This window comes from Denticeps clupeoides, chromosome 6 (assembly GCF_900700375.1).
Source record: "Denticeps clupeoides chromosome 6, fDenClu1.1, whole genome shotgun sequence".
NCBI classification, from domain to species: domain Eukaryota; kingdom Metazoa; phylum Chordata; class Actinopteri; order Clupeiformes; family Denticipitidae; genus Denticeps; species Denticeps clupeoides.
Genome location: NC_041712.1, coordinates 17,955,282 through 17,974,790, shown reverse-complemented (window position 1 = coordinate 17,974,790; position 19,509 = coordinate 17,955,282). Strand labels below are relative to the sequence as shown.

Here is a 19,509-nt window from a genome sequence, read left to right as displayed (position 1 = left end):
TCCCCGGTCCGTTACCTGGTGCGGATTTGGGTGACGTGAGGCAACCTACGGCCAAAATGGAGATGAGACGGTTCCATCTTCCAGCCATACAGACGTGGCGGTGCGTGCATAGACACCTCGGCGCAGTGCCCACGATAAGAAGGGGAAGGGGATGCCTCTGTTTATATTTTGCTAATTCGAGTTCAGAATATATAATCCAAAAATGTGATATCCCGACAAAATTTTAAAAAACATTGTTTATGGTACAAGCCACTGAAATAAATTTTCAAATGCAAAACCCCCAAAAGGGCATCATAATAGTTCCCAGATACACACACACACACCCACACACAAGATTCAGAAGGGCGTTTATTTCCAGTTGAAGTGTGATCGACTAAAGCACTGAGGGTGAAGTGGGACAATCTACATTTCTTGTGTTTGTGAGACCATGAAGTCTGTGGTTTGTCTGAAAACGTCCGACATTTTGGAACATTCAGTGTCTGTGAATACACATCCATACGTACAAAAATGATATTTTTATGATTGGTTTGGCTCATAGATTCATGCCAACACGTTTTCAACATTCAGCATGACTAAAACAATGCTATACCAAAAATATATATATAAAAACACACACTTGACATCCATGAAGATCTCAACTTGCAGAGATGTTTCTCTTGTTCTCCAAAAGCTTAAATGCACAGTCATTACTTTAAGTGCACATGGCCCACTTTGGCATCTGACTCTTCTGACGGCGACACGTGGCAGAACGTGGAAGATGGCACATCCATGAACGAGAGGTACGACTTCTGTGGCGACAAAACACTCGTATCTACTGATGACTTGCTGAAGCACAAAGACAGTTTCCACGCGTCTCAGATGTGAACTCAAAAAGGGGCTTAAACGCTCGTTTGCTGAGGCTCCATGCTATTATTTCTTTTGCTTGGAGGACTGATCTGGAGCCAGTCATTAGATTTACTGTTGCAGCTGTCATTAGACAACTTTACTTAGCGTTAAGATATGCACGTTTCTTTTCTATTCATCTTTGTAAGGAACACAACTGAGGGCGAGTAAAATCACCGATATTTCGTGTCCCTGTGCGTCACGGCCCACAGGAGTGGACTGATTTGCCAGATTTCACTTTTCCGGGTGAACGTCATCAGAATTGACTGCTCTGGTGTAAAAGAAATTAACTGATACGGAGTGTAGTGTTTGAGTACTCCACAACAATCAACAGCAACACGATGTCAATTCACAAGTTGAAACATTAAAATCTACATAAAATACTTTTGCACATGTGAAAATGTAAACTTGGAAAAAAAAAAAGAAAAAGTAACAGCATATCGGATATTGGAAATGGGGGGGAGGAAATAATGGCAGAAATCTTCATTAAGAACATTCAAAAGTCTTTTGACCGGGGCTTAGGCTACCATGGATATATATTTGAATTACATTAGTGTGCCAGCACCTAGACTGGCTCCCGTCTATGATAAATTACAGACAACCATTAAAAATGAGATCGTGCCATGGTGGTACTGCATTGCGCTGTGGTAAAATAAAAATGGCTGTAAAATGACACTAGCTTATTTACCAAAAAAAAAAAAAAAAAAGTGGGGACGGGGGGGGGACTGGGAAGGAACTGAGAAAAAAGGATCCTTGTGCAATGAGGTGCTGAGACAAATATGGGCCGGCCTCTGGATCTTTGGTGATGGATCTCCAGACGCTCACCGTGGCCTGGGGCACCGGGTGTCTTAGGGGACCCAAGTTTGCGTGTCCGGTGGTGTGCGGGACAGAGGTCGGGTGACAACACGCTGCATTTGCGTCGAGCCAAAGACAGTCCCGGCTTCCATCGCTTTCTTGCCGCTCCGGTAGAACTCTTGCTGCCCGTCCGAAGACCCCCACGCGCTCGCGCTCCCTACCGCGTAGCTTCGAGGGTTGGGTACACCCTGGGTGACTCCCACTGGATGAGTTTTGGGCTGGGCGCTTGATGTGGCATGGTACCCACGGCTATAAAAAGCCTCACCCCCATCGGCCCGGTTGGACCCCAAAAAGCCGCCAGTTGCCGTTGACCCGCCGCTCAGCATAGGCTGGGCGGGGCCGCGGCCAGGCCTCAGAGGCAAATGAGAGGGTCTGGAGGGGGTCTCCATGGCGGAAGCGTTGACTGGCGCGTGTTTAGGGTCCGACGGCGACCCGCGAGTCCGACCCTGAGCGCGGCTCTGCCTCCGCACCTCTCCACGCGCTGCGGCCTCGGGGCTCCTCCCGGTTTTCCTGCGGTGAAGGGAGCCCGCCCGCTTGGCATTTGGCTCGGTCGCGTGCACCTCCAGGCTGTCCGTGTCCAGCGACCGGCTGCGGCGGTTGAGCGCCGGAGGGGCGGGCGCCGGCTGGCAAGCCCGGCCCAGGCTAAGGTGCCGGGGGAGACTGGCGATGCCCCACGCACCGTCCAGCAGCAAACTCTGCTCGTAAGGGTCCAACATGCGCTCATCGCACTCTGCGAAAGCGTCCTTCTGCAGATAGCAGCTCTCGTCCTCGAACACCTCGAACGGAGAGGCCAGGTCCTCCTCCTCCACCTCCAGCTCGGTCCGCTGCTCACACTCGCTCTCGTTGTCCATGTCCACCACGTCGAATGTCACGATGGCGGGCAGCGCCTGCAGATTCTGGCCGAACGGCGAGCTGGATTCGGAGCCGTCCAGGCTCTCGGTCGAGTTGCGGTACAGCCGCGAGGTTTTGGTGAAGTCCACCAGCGCCTGGGAGAAGCAGACCATCAGCTCCTCCTGTGACTGGCTGCAGGGCGGGGCGTTGGCGTGGCGCTGCTCCGGCTCCAGGTACAGTCCCGCCTCCTGCAGAGGGCTAGGCGTTTTTGACGAGTACGTGGGGCTGTCCGGCATTTTGTGACCAAATCCAGCGTGGGAAGGAAGCGGCTCCTCTAAGGCATGAGGCGTCCTCTTCCCTCTGGGGCTCAGGGACTCGTCCTTCGTCCCCAGCTTGCAGGTCTCTGCTGAGAGGTTAGCCTCAGCGTGGAAGCAGCCAGTGTTGAAGAGCAGCATGTCGGCAGAAGGGCTCCGGAGGCTCTGCAGGTCACGGGCCAGGAGCGCCTGCTGGATCTTACCCAGCCGGTCCTCCTCCGTCTCCGTAGTGCCCTTCAGGGAGTACGCGGGGTTTTCCTCCGCGCCCTGCAGGGGCACCCCAAGGAAGCTGTGGGGGTCACCAGGAGGCAGAGGGGGGCTCAGCAACCGGTCGTCCGGTTCGTAGAGTTCGTAGAGGGCATCTCCGCTGTAACTGTCCCGGGGTAACCGATCAGCCCTCGCGAGGTCTCGAGCCTCCTCATCTGCCCCGGGTGTCGTGGAGTCGTAGTAGCCCTCGTCGCTGTTCGGCACGGACTCTTGCTTGTCGCTCTGAGGGGTCAGGAGGTCCCCGGTTGTCAGCGTTGTTTCCGTAACTCCAAGCGGGCTGCCGGTGGTATTGCTACTGTTGCTAGTGGTGTGAAGCGAACTCACCGGCTGATCAGGGGTGAGCAGTGGGCTGTCCGATTGTCCCGTGGGCATGTAACACACCTCCTTCCCCACCTCTGTCTCCCAAAGGCTCTGTAGGTAATCTCCTTCAAGCTCATCTGGCGTAGCCATCTCCTCGCCTCCACCCTGGTACGTGACGAAACACGAGCTGCGTTTTCCGCCATTGCGGCTGCCCCGCTCTCCTGACACGGAGCTCTCGGCGACACTGTCGTCATCCTGGTCTGCAATGATGTCGCCACAGCCGGTCAACGAATCGAAGCTCTTCAAGGACGAGACGTCAGCAAATATCAGACTCATGTGGTCGGAGGACGAGGAAATAGCCGGTTGGTCATTGTCAGGCTCGTCCACCTTCTGCTCGGAGAGACGAGCCATCTCTGATTCCGCACAGAGAGGCTGGCGATACGTACTGAGCTGCCCTCTCCTTTGACCCCCTTCCTCGTCCTCCACGTCACTCACGTTCTCTTCCCCTGGACACTCACTCCTTCTCCTTTCAGGCACTAGTGCTCCTGTCATCATACATTCTGTGGAAGTGACAGCAGAGATGACATGCTCACTGCCATTGACTGAAACAGGCACATCCGGCTCCGACACGTTGCCCAGACGATCGTCGCCGACAGCCACCTGGGCAACAGGCACAAAACAGGCACTGGGAGACATTTCCAGGCTCTCGCTCTTCTCCGCCTCCACATTCCTACTCTTCTTGTGTCTCCTGATGCTACTGAACAGGCTCCGTAGGCTTCTCCTCTGCCACGGCACCGACTGGGACTTCAGCGCTTCTGGGGTTTTCTGCGAGTCGCCGCCTTCAGAGTCTCTCTGGCTGCGGAACTCAAAGTCCCCAACCAACACATCACCGTTGCCCTTCACGACGGCCTCCTCCCAGCATCCTCTGCTCACACCATCATGCGTCCGACTCTTTGTCACTCCACTTTTAGAGGACCCTTTGCCCTGACCTTTTCCTCTGCCACCGAAAAAGCTGGGGAGCACACAGATGCTCTTTCGGCTGCCGAAGAACTTGAAGGCAGTCTTCCTCAGCTTCCCAGATGGAGGCGGCTGAGCTTGCATGGGCTCAGAAGAAATGGAGTCCAACTGTTCCGCGGTGACAACTTCATTTCCTGCGCTGATCTCCATGGCAGGACTGGTTACTGTAGTAGGCAGCGCATGATCAGTGCCTCTGTAGGTGGAGAGATGCCACACCGTATACGGCAGGAGTGCATATCAGCCATGCTACGCCTGAGGAAGGAAAAGAAAAAAAAAAATGCACAGAACATTGTAATTTCAGATGAATCTGCAATATAAACAATCGTCTGACAACAATGAAGGACTAGCCATTTACATAACCTGTATGCTCAACAGTGTTACAGTTGCAAATTAATTCAAATGTCCAAATTACAGTAAGGTGTGTGTGTGTGTATATATATATATATATATATATATATATATATATCCCAGCTGAGTGAACTGAAAATGACTACATTTCCTTTTAAAACACGTACACAAGCAACACGTTGCTAGTTGAAAATGTCAGCCTGTGTAAACTGAACCCTGTTGCTGGCTGAGGGGAAAGTGCCCACGGATGACATTACAATCCAGCAGCTAGCAGAGCCCAGCTAATTACCAAAGCAAGCAGACCGAGCGGAATCAAAAAATAAAAAATGTGATTATATTCTCATCATTTCTCGAGCTGACGTGCTATTCAGAGACAAAGAAAACCCGTGTTTCTTCAGCCGGGGGGGGACGCTTAGCAGCGCCAAGACAGCCAGGTACCCTTCACTAGCAACAGCTAGGCCCGCGTGTGCACGCCGACATTTCAACCAAGACCAACTACGAAAACGTGTATTGATTAGTATCGATCAAACCTAATCGCCCTCGGAATTATTTAATCGCGCCGGCAATGTGGCACTGAAGGCAGCTCGCAAAGCCCGGCGTGACATTGGGTGTAGCTCTTTTTTCCTCTTTGTTTATGATGCTGCTGCATAGGTATAAAGAGCGGTCGGACGGCATGCGGTTTAAGTAATGTGAGGGGGGAATTTATATTTCAAGAGTCACGTTACCTTATTCACAACTACATCCCCTTTAGAAAAACAGGACCGTTCGTTAAAGCGTTGCATTTGACTCACTTTGTTCGCTCCGGACGCGGTGAGGCTTCCCGTTGGAGTGGAGTCGGCGAACTGCATGACGGGTATCGTAGTTGAAATGTAATATTATTGTAGGCAGACGTAGCTTCTCAGCCTTCTTTTGACCGTAATAAACAACGCAGCTGAAGTGTTCCATTTCATTATATGAGCAACTTCTAGAATCATATCCATTAAAATACAAACGTATGCTACAATAAGTTCTTGATTGTAGCAATACAAAGCGCCGTTTAAATATATTTAACAATTTATGACAATGCAAATCCTCTCATATGTTTTGTATGCATTCAACTGGTATCTAAAGTTTTCACACAAAGAACAGTGATCTTTGTCTTTAAACAAACTGATTGTCCTTTGCCAGTTCTGATAATGCTATCATTTTGTCAAAAGGGGCCTGTGAGCGCTCACTTACAAATGAGGCCCCGGTGAAGCTAAAACCCCCAGCAGAACTGTTTTAATTGAGCAGAAATGTAAACAGTCAATCTCAGCCACTCATTTCAAATAGACTTTAATCACATAGAATTCACATCACTAAGTACTACCAAATATCATGAACAACTAATCAAACAGCCTGAAATAGCGACCTTCTTAGCCTACATCTGTGCAGTTTTTATAATTTTGCATAATAATAAAAAAGAAATGTATATGTACATGTATACATACAGAAATGCATGTCTAAACATGTTGAAAACGAACAGTATTTCAAGTCGATGGTTGAACCGATGAAAATGAACAGTATTTCAAGTCGATGATTGCAATAGCAAAGCTCCAGTTATTGAAACTGCTGTAAACAAAACAGAACAGCACTGTACTCTTAATATGAAAGGCACATGTGCAGCCATTGCTTTTGTCAGAGGATTGCACTGTTTGGCTTGTGTTTGAGATAGTTTATCAGGCTTGATGGCATATCCAGACGATCAACGGAATGGATCTTGTTAATCTGCTTCAGGTGCCTTCTGATGGCCAGGCGACACTGGGAGGTCAGAGACTTTGGACAGCCTGGTGTAGAGGGAAGACAGAGACAGCTTAGATAACCACAAATGCAAAGTAAACATAAATGCATGAAATACACTGCAAGGAATTTAAAAAGTCCCCCACCTCTTTCTCTCAACAGTAGCTCCACAGCCTCGTTTTGCTTAGTAGTCTTATCAATTATAAGTGTGGGAAGATAGACATTGGCTCCAAAGTCGATGAGAAGCTGGACATACTCAACACCACAGCCATGTCTTAAACACATTTCCAGCACTGTTTTGGGCTGTTTCCCCTTGCAGAGCAGCCGGTCATCTGGGCAATTGTAGTTGGGGTCAGCACCATAAAGAAGCAGCACCCGAAAACAGTCCAGATGCCCATAAACAGCAGACAGGTAGAGCGGTCCGCTGCATACTGACATGCCTGATGTCCACAGTGTCACCTTTGACCTGGCGTTGGCTTCTGCCCCATGACGAAGGAGCTGGCGAAGGATCTCTGGGTCGCCTTCACGAGCAGCAGTGAGCACAGGGGAGCTGTTGTTTTGGGGGCTGCCATTGGGGTTTGCCCCAGCACGCAGGAGGGCCAAAACACAGCCCAGGTACCGGCCACACACTGCAGTGAACAGTGGGGTCTGGGCTTTTACATCCAGGGTGTCCACCTCTGCTCCATGGGCCAGGAGGACCTCCAGGCACCGCAAGTGGCCCTTTGACACAGCCATGCGGAGAGGTGTACTGGGCACGCCCCAGCCACTGCTCTGGTTGATCACCCTCCTGTAGCGTTCAAGACACAGCAGCTGTGAGAGGAGGCTGTGATCATCATTGGAGATCGCCTGTTTAAGATGGCAGTTTTCACTGCTGACTTCCTCTTCCTGTCCGACCCTCGGAAGTAGCATAGAAACGCTGTTGAGGAGTTGTTTTGATTATTATGCTGCATTTCCATAGTGGTGTATTAAACAAAAGCAACATTTTGCACAGGCTCCTCATTCTGTGTAAGAAAGCCCCATTACTGATCTGACATGGCTCAAAGAAATAGACTTATTTCAAGATAAACGCCAGTTTAACACTTACAATTCGTCAGGGACTAAGCATTTTATGGCAAATACTGCTGACAGACGACTAACACGTTTCCTGCACACTTAAATTGGATAATAAACAATGTTAGCTAAGCTAGCTAATCAACAACCAAGTTGTCTAGATTGCCTATCACAAACAATGACCATAAATATACTATACGATATGACCTAGAGTTAAGAGTTTTGCATAGATTTTGTACAGATTGGAACATATAAACACCGAAAACCAATGAGTTCCCCCAGAACGGATAGTTAGCTGGCTAAGTTTGCTAGCCTTGAATGCTCAAAGCAGGTCTGCAGGAGCGCTTACAGTAAAATGCTACCCAACACGCAATAGATTATGTTGCATATGTAGAAATATACACTGCACTCAAAAATTAATTATATGATATTTTAGAGTAAACAAGCCGCATCGCAAACGTCAAGGACATACCCCGTTACCCGACCGGTTGTTGTGATGACGTCATCAACGTCAAGTTGCCGCATGTCGACAGATTCCACCCAAACCTTTGGAGACAGTCCAATGAAATACATTTACTTGAATGCGTCATTTAATTACATTTGCAAATAAAAACAACGCCAAACAATTCATGTAAATCAATAGAAAACCCAAGCTTACGTTTGCAAAGAAATGAAAACAAGACCAACACGAACAAGACCGTGAGCACGACCAAGGCCAAAGATGAACGGAAAATAACTAAACCTGGCAACAAGACTCATTCGCTTTTTAAACTCATTGTTTTCTTGCTGAATTCCCATTATGATCTTATTACTAGAATGCTTAGAGATTTGACATTTATCCTGTCATATGCTCATATGATCTTCTCATGCATATATTTATCCTATAAAGTTCAGAAAATGTGGATAAACAGATCCATTTTAGAATTTCAATATCGCCCACAAAAGCAATTATTCCTGCAACAATAAATGAGTTCAAGGATTTTTTCAAAAAAACTTTATTTTTTAAAAACTGTTTCAAAACATACTTCCAATCCAAGACAGTAAAATATGATCCATATATCAACATTCATTGCTTTTAAAAACAAAAAGTGCTTTAAGCCTTAAGTATTTACAATTGGCCTTCAGTGAAGAATGCAACACAAGGCAATAACTACTCACGTGAATTTACTGTGCATTTTAGTGGTCATTTTAAACATAGGCAATCTGTCTACACCATCAAGAATTTTCCTAGAGGGGATGTTTGGGTCAAATATTCAAACCATTCAAGACAAGGGAAAGATAAAAAAGATAGTGAGATATGTGATGTGAGAAGGCTTAAGACCAAGATTCCCTTTAAATGCTAGTCTGGTGGACCTCATCACAAACGGAAATCTTCAGTCCCAATGGCAACAGATATGGCCAGCAGTCAACTCACACCTTCCTCCTCCTTCACGAGACAAGTCAAGAGCCAACCTAGCCCACTCAACAGCATCTATATACCAATGGAGGGCGTGTGTGTGTGTCTGTGTGGCTAAAACATACAGATGAATGTCAACAGTAAGGTGGCAGTGAGCAGAACCATGCTGACATTTTATTACTTCTTTCACTATTGCTTAAAGAATGAACAAATCTATAAAATTTACCATATAAAATTGTACACAGTTCAATGTGATATATATATATATATATATATATATATATATATATATATATATATATATATATAAACAATTATAGTTATAGGTTTTATGCTAATAAAGAGATCTTTGGTGACACTGGCAATGACTGAAAAAGCAGAAGATTCAGTATCCTATTGTTATAGGATTTACGCTGATAAAGAGATCTTTGTTGATAAAGGCAATGACTGACAAAGCAGAAGATTCAGTATGCCAGTTACTTACCAAAGATGGCTAAAAAATATGAAAGAAACATAAATTGCACTTCCAGCAAATCTCCAGAACAGGAACATTGCTGCTCTGGCCAGTCAGAAGTCCTCGTAACACATTTATAATTCCCTTTTTGGACTAGCGGCAAAACAGGCAAAGTATACAAACATACAAAAAATCCCTTTAGCAAAAATACAGATTATTCATTCTTTTGAAAAGACTTGAGGAAGTGTTAATAAAAACACACATTACAAAATAAGCACTGAAATGTATCAGCTCATAAACATGCAAAGCTATACAACATTTGATCTTTTTTTAAACAGTGCATTCCCTTTCTGTGATAAGCAAAAAGTGACAATATAGTTTTTCTGCTTTTGTAAGACCAAGCAATGAACCCAAATCTCATCATCTATAATGTGTAAAACGATGCAAACCTAAATTAGCATTCCCCGTTGAAATTATTCAATCATGAGATCAAGCAAAGTCTCCTGTGTGAATTCATTTTGCAACTAATTGTCAAAATAACGCCCACATTTTGCCAAGACGCAATAACCATGAAAAAAGCATTTCCTCGTGGGATGTTAAATCTGATGAGCAAAACTCTCAGATCAACACAACAGATATTGCAGATATTGAGTAGGGATGACATTTTCTCAGCATTTTTAGTTCCCCCAGGCAGTTGCATTTCTCATTAAAGCTAGAAGTTCTTCTTCTGGCAGTTTCTTCACACAAAAAAAAAACAGTCTACTCATCTCTCAGAATATTATAGTATGGAAAAGGGCACCAGCGTACCTCAGCCAAATCAATCCACTATTAAAATGTGTCAATTTAATAGGATCCCTGCACTTCTTTCCTGAAATCTTTGATCTGCACAGAAACAGCCTTTCCCTTTGAAAGAGTCAGAGCAGACTCAGATTCTGAGGTTTTCCTCTCATTGGTGGTGCATAATAATTCACTGTTCAGATTCTTGGAAGCACCTTTGGTCACACAGTTGCCATCTCCACCCAATTGGTCAGTGGATGGAATGGGATTGGTCACTGGTTGAGTGGGTCCAGCCGGATCTTGTAGCACCCCATCAGCCACAGCCAACTGCTTTGATAGAAAGAAAATAGATATTTTTGTTGTACCGTACAGAAGGTATTATTTACATACACTGATCAATCACAACATTAAAACCATCTGACCCTTGCACTGCCTGTGTCCAATCTTTGAAATTTATGTAGCGAAGTTTGTTTGTCAGTCCGTAATTTTGTTTAAATGTTACACTTGGTTTCCAGTGAAACATTGTTTTGTTTCAGTATGTACTGTCTAACCTGAAATGACAAAGCTCACTTGAACTTGACCCACTGAGACATGGACACCTCACAAGATGTCCTGCACCAATTTGTCAGCAGCAGACCCTGGTAAGTTGTGAGGTGAGGCCTTCATGGATTTGATTTGTCTTTATAGCACGTCCCACAGATCCCTCCATCAGACCCTATTACCATCTTCTTGAGATGCTCTGAACCAATCACAGGTTCCATTGTGGCGAGAGATAATTCACTACACTGAATGTTGAACTGAACACAAATGATAATTATCGAATTAATGGAAATCAAACTGCAAATTGTTACAAGCTACTGGACTGGAAATACTCAAACCTCAGAATTCCACTTACTCTCTGGAGATCAGTCATCTTCCTCTCGCTTTCAGTCTTCTTCTGGGTGAGGGCAAGCAAGAGGTCCAGCACAGACTGTTTAGGGTGCATGCCCTTATCAAAACGATTGTACATGCCACACCAGAACCTACAGAGAGGCAGATGAGATTCAGGTCAGTATGGACAACACAGAAAAATGACAGGAAAAGGCAAATCAAGTACTCTGTTCTCGCTATGCATTATGGAATGAGGAAGATTCACGTTCTCCTGCCAGCTAGAGATACGAAACAAGCAGCCCTTGTCTTTTTTTCCTGCTTGTCTCGCTGCCATTAGTAAGTTCAAGTAAGTGATTGTAATTGTGAAACACAGCACACAGTGCACACAATGAAATGTGTCCTCTGCATTTAACCATCACCCTGGGTGAGCAGTGGGCAGCCGTGAAAGTCACCTGTGGGACTCGGGATTCAAACCGGCAACTTTCTGATTACGGGTCCGTTTCCTTACCCGCTAAGCCACCACTGCCCCAGTGATTCAAATGCCACCAGTGCCTTGCTGTTTACACAGAATTAACTCTGACAGCCACAGATCAACAGTAAGCCACTCAGTAACGGCTCATAAATACAAAGAATATTCATTGATGAGAACACTTACTTGAAATGTAAAGGTAGAGTGTTTGGTCTGAGTGGGCCAGATTTGACGGAGCGTTTGTACAGAGGGTTCCTGTACCATTCTTGCTGCTTTAGTAGGAATGGCCACAGAGAAAATGTTGTCTCTTGTATCCTGGTGTTAGACAGAGGCACCATTACAACACAAAACAACTTGTGCCATTTGTGTGCAAGGTACAGTGAACCGATGGCTGTTACTTACTTTAGTTCCTCTCTTTCTTTCTGGCAATTTCCAATAAAGTTCCCAAACTGGCAGGCATAGATGTTGTCATGGATATCTATGAGGAACCTCTCGTTGAACTCAAATGCACAGGGGAACTGCTCAGTGAGATTCCACACACACTCCACAAACTGAGTGAAGACAGGGGACACTTCTTTAGGGTCACCATCCAGGAACCCACACCTATGAAAAAAAAGAAAAGAAAATGCTAAAGGGAAAGGTTTTTGTCATTGTGACACATAGCCAGCACAGCACATGGTGCACACAACAATACCCATCACCATGTCAGCAGCGGGCAGTCCTTTCTCAAGGGTACCTCAGTGGAACCTTGGTGTTTCAGGATTTGAATGCACAACCCTTCTGTCATCGCTGTCCCAAATACAGAACGCAACATACCATGCGTGATCACATTATTAGTGTCTGGATGGAAGTTACGCAGAGTGGCTTGCAGAGGGTTAAACTTTTCTAAGCCCATTATTAAAATCCTGCTACAACCAATGTGCCCCTGAGAAACGAAGTGACCCTGTAATTAGTAAGAGTATGGTGCACTGGACAAGCTAATAGATGAATGAACAAATATAAATAAACGGTCATGATAAGCAAAAGTATTAAGAAAAATGTTCTATGAATATACTTTTTGTAAAGTATTTCTATTTATGTAAAAATATTTGCATAGAGAATTAATGACATCTATACCTTTGTGTAAATTTGTGTCCCATGGAGATCCACTCTTTTTCTAATAACATCTTCAATGAAACACAACAATTGGGTTTTGAAGTAAATAAAGACAGTAGAATATTAATGAAGAGTGTAAGTCTAGTTGTGATTATTTCTAAGAACGTCTCTCACCATGAGCCCTTTCATGGTGCGGTAGAATGGGTCCAAGAGGATGCAAGCTACAGAGCAAACCTGAGCGGTCCTGTCCCAGCCGTCAGAGCAGTGCACCAATACGCTCGCTTGTTCATCAGCTACCGCCTAACACACACAGAAAGCACACATCTATTAAGCACACAAGTATTACAAACACACATGCATGTTTAAGTTTATTTAAGGAAGCTTAGTGTGACAACTTGTCAAGATACTGCAGCACAAAGCATTCCAGAACTGTACCTTTGCTAAAAACACTCCGGCATCCATCACTGCCTTTATGTGCCTGAGCCAACCTGAGTTTTCCAATCCGGTCAGATAGTCGCTCATCGATGGAGACTTTAAAGCACACACTTGTGTAAAAATGACAAAAAGAAAAAAACCTGAATAAAATGTACAATGAAATATTGATAACTCTCAATCAGCCACTAGTGCATCTTATATGTACATAAGAAGGTCAGCAACAAAAGGCCCTCATCGACAAATAATTGCCCTTCACTGTATTACGATAACTCTTAGGTAATCTCTTGCTTATTTATGTCGATCTGGATAAGAGTATCTGCCAAATGCTGTAAATATTTACATAAGAGACCTCCAAAAGAACCATTTAGTACCAGAATTGAGATTCCTGTTAGAGTACATTTATATACAACCATATCTAGTACAGGACATTGCACCTTCTAAGAGCTTCTGAAGACTGTTCCTCATGACATGAATGTTCTCAATTCCCTGGAAGTTGAAGCGGATATTGGAATAATTGCCCTCATTCTCATAGCCTTTTCCTGCAGCCCGGTTAGCCATGGCATTCAGCTGATGAGACACAAAAAAAAAAAGTTCACACATTTGGAAAGCTTTCAATCATAAAGTCCCACAGACTGAACAGAGTTACTGCAACTAATTAGTCAGTAAACAGTTCAAGAATCTAATGAGCACACAATCTGTTATTTACGTTGCTACAAACAGAGTAAGAAAAAAATGGTTTCTTAAAACTAGTTGGTATTAATGTGTCTTAATAGCAGAAGTAGTAATTAAAAGAATTATATAATTTTCCTATGAGGCCACCGTGGCGCACCCCCACACCACTACGGCAAGGCGACAGTTCACGGCGTGATTTAAAGGTTCACAATGCATTTTAGTTGGAAGAAAAGAGCATATAAACACCCTTCAATCACTATTCAAGGCCGCTTTGGGGTAAAACGCAGATAAAAGCAGCATTTTGAACATGAATGCTCCAAATTTGCTATTTGTACTTTATCAATTAAGATTGAGATAGAGGTTTCTATTTAGCAAATGCAACCATTTTTGTAACAACCTTGGAGCAGATAAAAAAGGGTTAAAACTATACAGAATAAGCACAATAAAGTTCAGGTTCTTAAAAAAATACACATGGTACACCTGGAGCAATAAAACAAATTTATTAGTTAGAAAGAGTCACCCTAACAGTTTAATGAATATTAACAGAAGTACAGCACAATGGTACAGAAGTTCAGGTAAAGTCATGTTGTACCTTAGGTCTGGTGTCCACCACGTACATGAATGGGCAGTTGGGGTTGGCTTGACTTATGGCCTGCAGCATCTGTTCATCCTCCACACAGCGGGCGCTAAACCCAGACAGGGGCTGGCTGCAGCGGCAGATCGCAGCCTGAACAGTCAATCGACACTTTTTTTTTTTTCTTGCCTAATGCAATGTAATCACTCATAATAACTGTGCATTGACTTGGAGTGACCCGTCTCAGTAATGGTACAAGTAGCACAAAGCAAAAAGCCATGCTTCAAACCAATTTGAACCAAGCAAGCTATTTCAACCTGGATATGCCTGGATGTGTGACATTCATGTGCAACTGTTGCGTGGACTGTGGACGATTATTTTCTTTTTATTGCATGAGGCGTTTGAACAATAATAAACCAGCTGTGTTTTACAAGTATGGCTGTGGGGTTTGTGCAGGAACAAAAGCAGACTTGTGCATCACCCACCGTACCTTAGTCTCTCTGTGAAAATAGGAAAGGGCTGGCAGTCGGCCTCGACTCCTGAACTTTGCGCTGCCCATTACGGTCGCCTGACTTGCAATCTTTGGCACCACGAGCGTTGATGGGTAAGTGCTGCACATCTGAATGAGCGAAACAAAGCAACTGTGAAAACTGGAACCAGTGACTGAAGACGGAAAAACATACTCAGCCTAATGGCAGGATCAACAAAACTGTACACCTCCACATATATCCAGTCATTACGCATTTATTCACATGGTGTTGTTGCGACTGAAAACAATTCATTGTTAACATGGCTTGTTTAACAGTGTACTACAAATGTGAACAAGGAATCTTTAGGAGCCAGGACATGGCTGGGTGAGTAAAATGCAACTGACTCATACAGGAAGGGTCAAAATGCTACCTCATAGTCCTTGTTGAGGTCACTGATTTCCCAATAGTCATTGGGCAAGCCCATTCTGTTGAAATCTGTTGCTGTGTCGATAAAGGCCCAGCCCTCCCTTCTCTGCTGTTCGTTTTGTTTGGGGTTGTACAGAAAGGCGAAGAGTTCTTCATACTTCACTGAAAAATACACGTGCATCAGTGCACAAGTGCTCAAGCAAGCAGTATGTGTGTGTGTGAGTGTGTGCAATGGGTTTAAACATTCACACAATGATTGAAATGTAGATTTATAGCGATTAGCATGTTTGTATATGCTGATATCAATGATGTGTGTGTGTTAGTGAGGGGAATACCAGGCTGGGAAAGTCGTAGGAGTGACTGATAAACGTTCTGACACTCTTTCTCTCTGGGCAGCAGGAGGTGCAGCAGACGAAAGTTCTTACAACGAATAATCAAAGGGCAACCTGAAGTGCTGAGAGGAAGCTTCTCAACCGATGAAATGTGGTGATGAAGAATCTACAGTACACAGAAGAGCATAAAATAAAAGTCCACTGAGCTCAATGATGCAACAGTACAGCATTTGAAACATTTCTTAACTCATGTACTGATGTAACAGAAATTAAAATACCCAAGCTTCCTTTCGTGTGTCGTTGTACGTCTCCACATAGATGAGGTGAGTGGCAGTTAGATAAAGAGTACCGATGGCAGGGTTTTTGGCATTGTATCTGTCTAACAACTTCACATGTTCAACCTGCAATTCAACAGGAAAGAGATGTTATAATGGAACTATTCACACCAAACCTTTATACATTTCTACAGGATTCCAGCCATTTCCATCATTTTTACATTCAGTATTTTCTGCATTGAGCAGATGCACTTATGCGGAGCGTCTTGCCATCAGCCCCCCTGGAGCAATTCAGGGTTATGTGTCTTGCTCAGGAGCACAATGGTAGTAAGTGTGTTTTGAACCTGTGACTTTGTGGTCTTCAGGTTAATAGGTGTGTTACTCACTAGGCTACTACCACCCTGCAATATCCTGATTATAGAAATCAGACAAAATAGGGGCACTTGGGGCAGTGGTGGCCTCGCGGTTAAGGAATCCCGATCTGCCAAGGTGCCAACTAAGCAAAGGACCGTCCCCACACACTGCTCCCCGGGCACCTGTCATGGCTGCCCACTGCTCACCAAGGGTGATGGTTGAAAGCAGAGGACACATTTCTTTCTTCGGCTTTCACTTAGCTAACAGTGAAAAAATTATAAACCGTATTCCAAAAATGTTTGTAAACAAATTGTTAATAAAAACTGAATGCAATGATGTGGAGATGGCAAATGTCAATATTTTATTTGTAATAGAACGTAGATGACTGATCAAATGTTCAATCCGAGTAAATGTATCATTTTAAAGGAAAAATATGTTGATTCAAAATTTCACGGTGTCAACAAATCCCAAAAAAAGTTGGGACAAGTAGCAATAAGAGGCTGGAAAAAGTAAATGTGAGCATAATGAAGAGCTGGAAGACCAATTAACACTAATTAGGTCAATTGGCAACATGATTGGGTTTAAAAAGAGCTTCTCAGAGTGGCAGTGTCTCTCAGAAGCCAAGATGGGTAGAGGATCACCAATTCCCACAATGTTGCGCAGAAAGATAGTGGAGCAACATCAGAAAGGTGTTACCCAGCGAAAAATTGCAAAGACTTTGCATCTATCATCATCAACTGTGCATAACATCATCCGAAGATTCAGAGAATCTGGAACAATCTCTGTGCGTAAGGGTCAAGGCCGTAAAACCATACTGGATGCCCGTGATCTCCGGGCCCTTAAACGAGGCCTGTATTAGAATGGGAGAGCTTTCCTATTTCTAAACTTGAGAAACTGGTCTCCTCGGTCCCCAGACGTCTGTTGAGTGTTGTAAGAAGAAGGGGAGATGCCACACAGTGGAGAAAATGGCCTTGTCCCAACTTTTTGGGGATTTGTTGACACCATAAAATTCTGAATCAACATATTTTTCCCTTTACAATTATACATTTTCTCAGTTTAAACTTTTGTTCTGTGATTTATGTTCTATTCTGAATAAAATATTAGAAGTTGGCACCTCCACATCATTGCATTCAGTTTTTATTAACGATTTGTATAGTGTCCCAACTTTTTTGGAATCCGCTTTGTAATTAAGCATACGCAACAGAATGCTGTGCTTCACAGCCCTTCTCTTGGAGACCCCCAAGCCAGGAACCTTCCACTACATAATCATTAGTAGATTATATGCCTTAGGGCACATATGTCAAAGTCAAGGGGTTTTTCTGGCCCCCGGGATTATATAAATGTATTATTAGAACTGGCCCGCAGGTCACTGCACACCAGCAGCATCCATGTACTTTACACGCACCAACGCACTACATTTTCCCACAATTCAATGGTGGCGCTCCAAGCGGGAGGCCACTTCCTTTCATTATTCATCAGCGGGCATTAGCATCACTTCAAAAGTCAACTTTCAGATAGCCTACCCTTAAAAAATGGTAAAACGGAAGGTGGACACTGAGATCCGGACTTTTAAAACAAGGTGGGAGTACATGTTCACGGAGGTAGCTGCAAAACCTGTGTGTCTTTTGTGTGGAGAAAGTGTGGCGGTAATGAAAGAGTTTAATATGAGACGGCATCATGAGCATTACTGTGCAATGACGTATTTAGAGTTTTTACTCAGTTAAAGTTTAAAAGTGAAATATTTGTGACTTTTCCTTGAAGAAAAAAATGTTTCATGTTAATAGATTTTTGCACTTTATTATTGTATTTCAATCCAATTTGTTTTAAAAATATTTCAGTTTAGTGAATTATAGAAAATTGCTGATATTATTTATTTCTTTGAAGTAAATTTTTGCTATTTCCCTGAGAAGTAATACTGAGGTGCCTTGAATAATACCGCTTCATTCATTTAATGTTCATGTTTTGGTGATTTTTACATAAAGCTTTTGTCCCTGTTTAAAATTTAAATTTACTGACAGAGCCATAAGAAATTAAATATTTATTTATTTGATCATATAGTAATATATTTTTAGGTTTTCAGACTGTTTAATGGGGATCACTAGACTACACAATTATTTATTGTCATGTACATCACAAATGCAGAGTTGAGAGTTTGTATGTGTAATTTGCATTTGTATGTGGATAGCAAAGAAAGAGTTTCATGGCACACAGTACTGTACATGACAATAAATAATTGGAATCCTTGAAATGTTCCATTCTAAATTAAATCATTTGAAAGGGGCGAATGGACTGCAGGTTTGGCTGGCATCTTCCTTCAGGGATGCAGTGGTGCGCAGTTGCAGGGTGTAATCTGTCCCCCATGTCCACCTTCTGATGAACCATTAATGGAAGCTTGGGCAGGAGACACCTACATGTTCTACACAGAGCTTCCTGCAGCAGTGCTGACACGCACAGATGCACATCCGCTCACAAACTGTCCAATTCCTTCCTGCCCTGAAGATTCTGAACCCGGCTCTGAACCGACCTCTTATTGCTTAAAAGGTTCACTTATTAACGTGGAATGCTGAGTCTTCACACAATAACTGGTCAAAGACACGGGCACTGTAACACGAGTGCAAACTGACCTTCTACTTCTCAACTGGGGTGGTAGTAGCCTAGTGGGTAACACACTCGCCTATGAACCAGAAGACCCAGGGGGGGTGTCCCTGTAACTACTGATTGTAAGTCGCTCTGGATAAGGGCGTCTGATAAAAACTGTAAATGTACTCCTCATCTGGGGAAAAAAATGTACATATTGCAGGACCATGTGAAACAGAACTCCAGTAGACATAAACCATGCAACGGCCGCCCTGACAGCCTACCTTCGGGGTTATGATGTGCTCCATGGCTCCGCGCTCGGGGACAAACCGGTGTCGTCAGACATCCAGAAAACTGCCAGTGCGGTTGCTACACTATTTGCACATTTCATATTATTTTATTTCATTTCTGCACTGTTACGCGCCTCCCGCATGTGGCCATTTCCTCGAAACAGCAAGCTGCTCATGTTTGTGATGTTTGGCGAACTCCAGCGGCGACTTTGATCACGTGATCGGGCTGTAATAACGCGAGAGTTGCTGTTTGTCCCCGCCCCCTCGCCCTGTTCGCTCTAAAATGCGCCGCCCGCAGGCGATCGCCGGTACTAGCAGAGTTGTCGTTATTGTTGCGTCTAAGCATCAACAACGCATTATTTTTTAGGCCTTTTGCTCTGAATTAACCAACTTGTCAGTGTTTAGTGCAAATTTAGGCATA

General features: G+C 44.2%; 2 protein-coding genes across 3 annotated transcripts; both read right to left on the bottom strand.

The window, feature by feature from the left end:
* Window positions 1-330: 330 nt before the first annotated feature.
* On the bottom strand, window positions 331-5,652 carry amer1 (APC membrane recruitment protein 1). 2 transcript variants are annotated; one of them, XM_028983795.1, is made up of 2 exons: window positions 5,606-5,652; window positions 331-4,718 (listed from the first exon to the last, which is right to left on the bottom strand). In XM_028983795.1, the coding sequence occupies exon 2, from the start codon at window positions 4,614-4,616 to the stop codon at window positions 1,731-1,733; it is 2,886 nt and encodes a 961-aa protein (XP_028839628.1). In that variant the 5' UTR covers window positions 4,617-4,718; window positions 5,606-5,652; the 3' UTR covers window positions 331-1,730. The 2 variants fall into 2 exon arrangements, with proteins under 2 accessions (XP_028839628.1, XP_028839629.1); XM_028983796.1 differs by having other exon boundaries at window positions 5,540-5,621.
* A 460-nt stretch (window positions 5,653-6,112) lies between these two features.
* mtmr8 (myotubularin related protein 8) lies at window positions 6,113-19,297 on the bottom strand. The gene is made up of 17 exons (XM_028983078.1): window positions 19,083-19,297; window positions 15,871-15,993; window positions 15,596-15,758; window positions 15,265-15,422; window positions 14,855-14,983; window positions 14,383-14,517; window positions 13,553-13,685; window positions 13,119-13,228; window positions 12,858-12,983; window positions 12,705-12,754; window positions 11,991-12,191; window positions 11,775-11,903; window positions 11,145-11,271; window positions 10,325-10,579; window positions 8,095-8,168; window positions 6,719-7,488; window positions 6,113-6,619 (listed from the first exon to the last, which is right to left on the bottom strand). Exons 1-17 carry the CDS (start codon window positions 19,104-19,106, stop codon window positions 6,471-6,473), a joined length of 2,856 nt encoding a protein of 951 aa, XP_028838911.1. The 5' UTR covers window positions 19,107-19,297; the 3' UTR covers window positions 6,113-6,470.
* Between the last annotated feature and the right edge of the window lie 212 nt (window positions 19,298-19,509).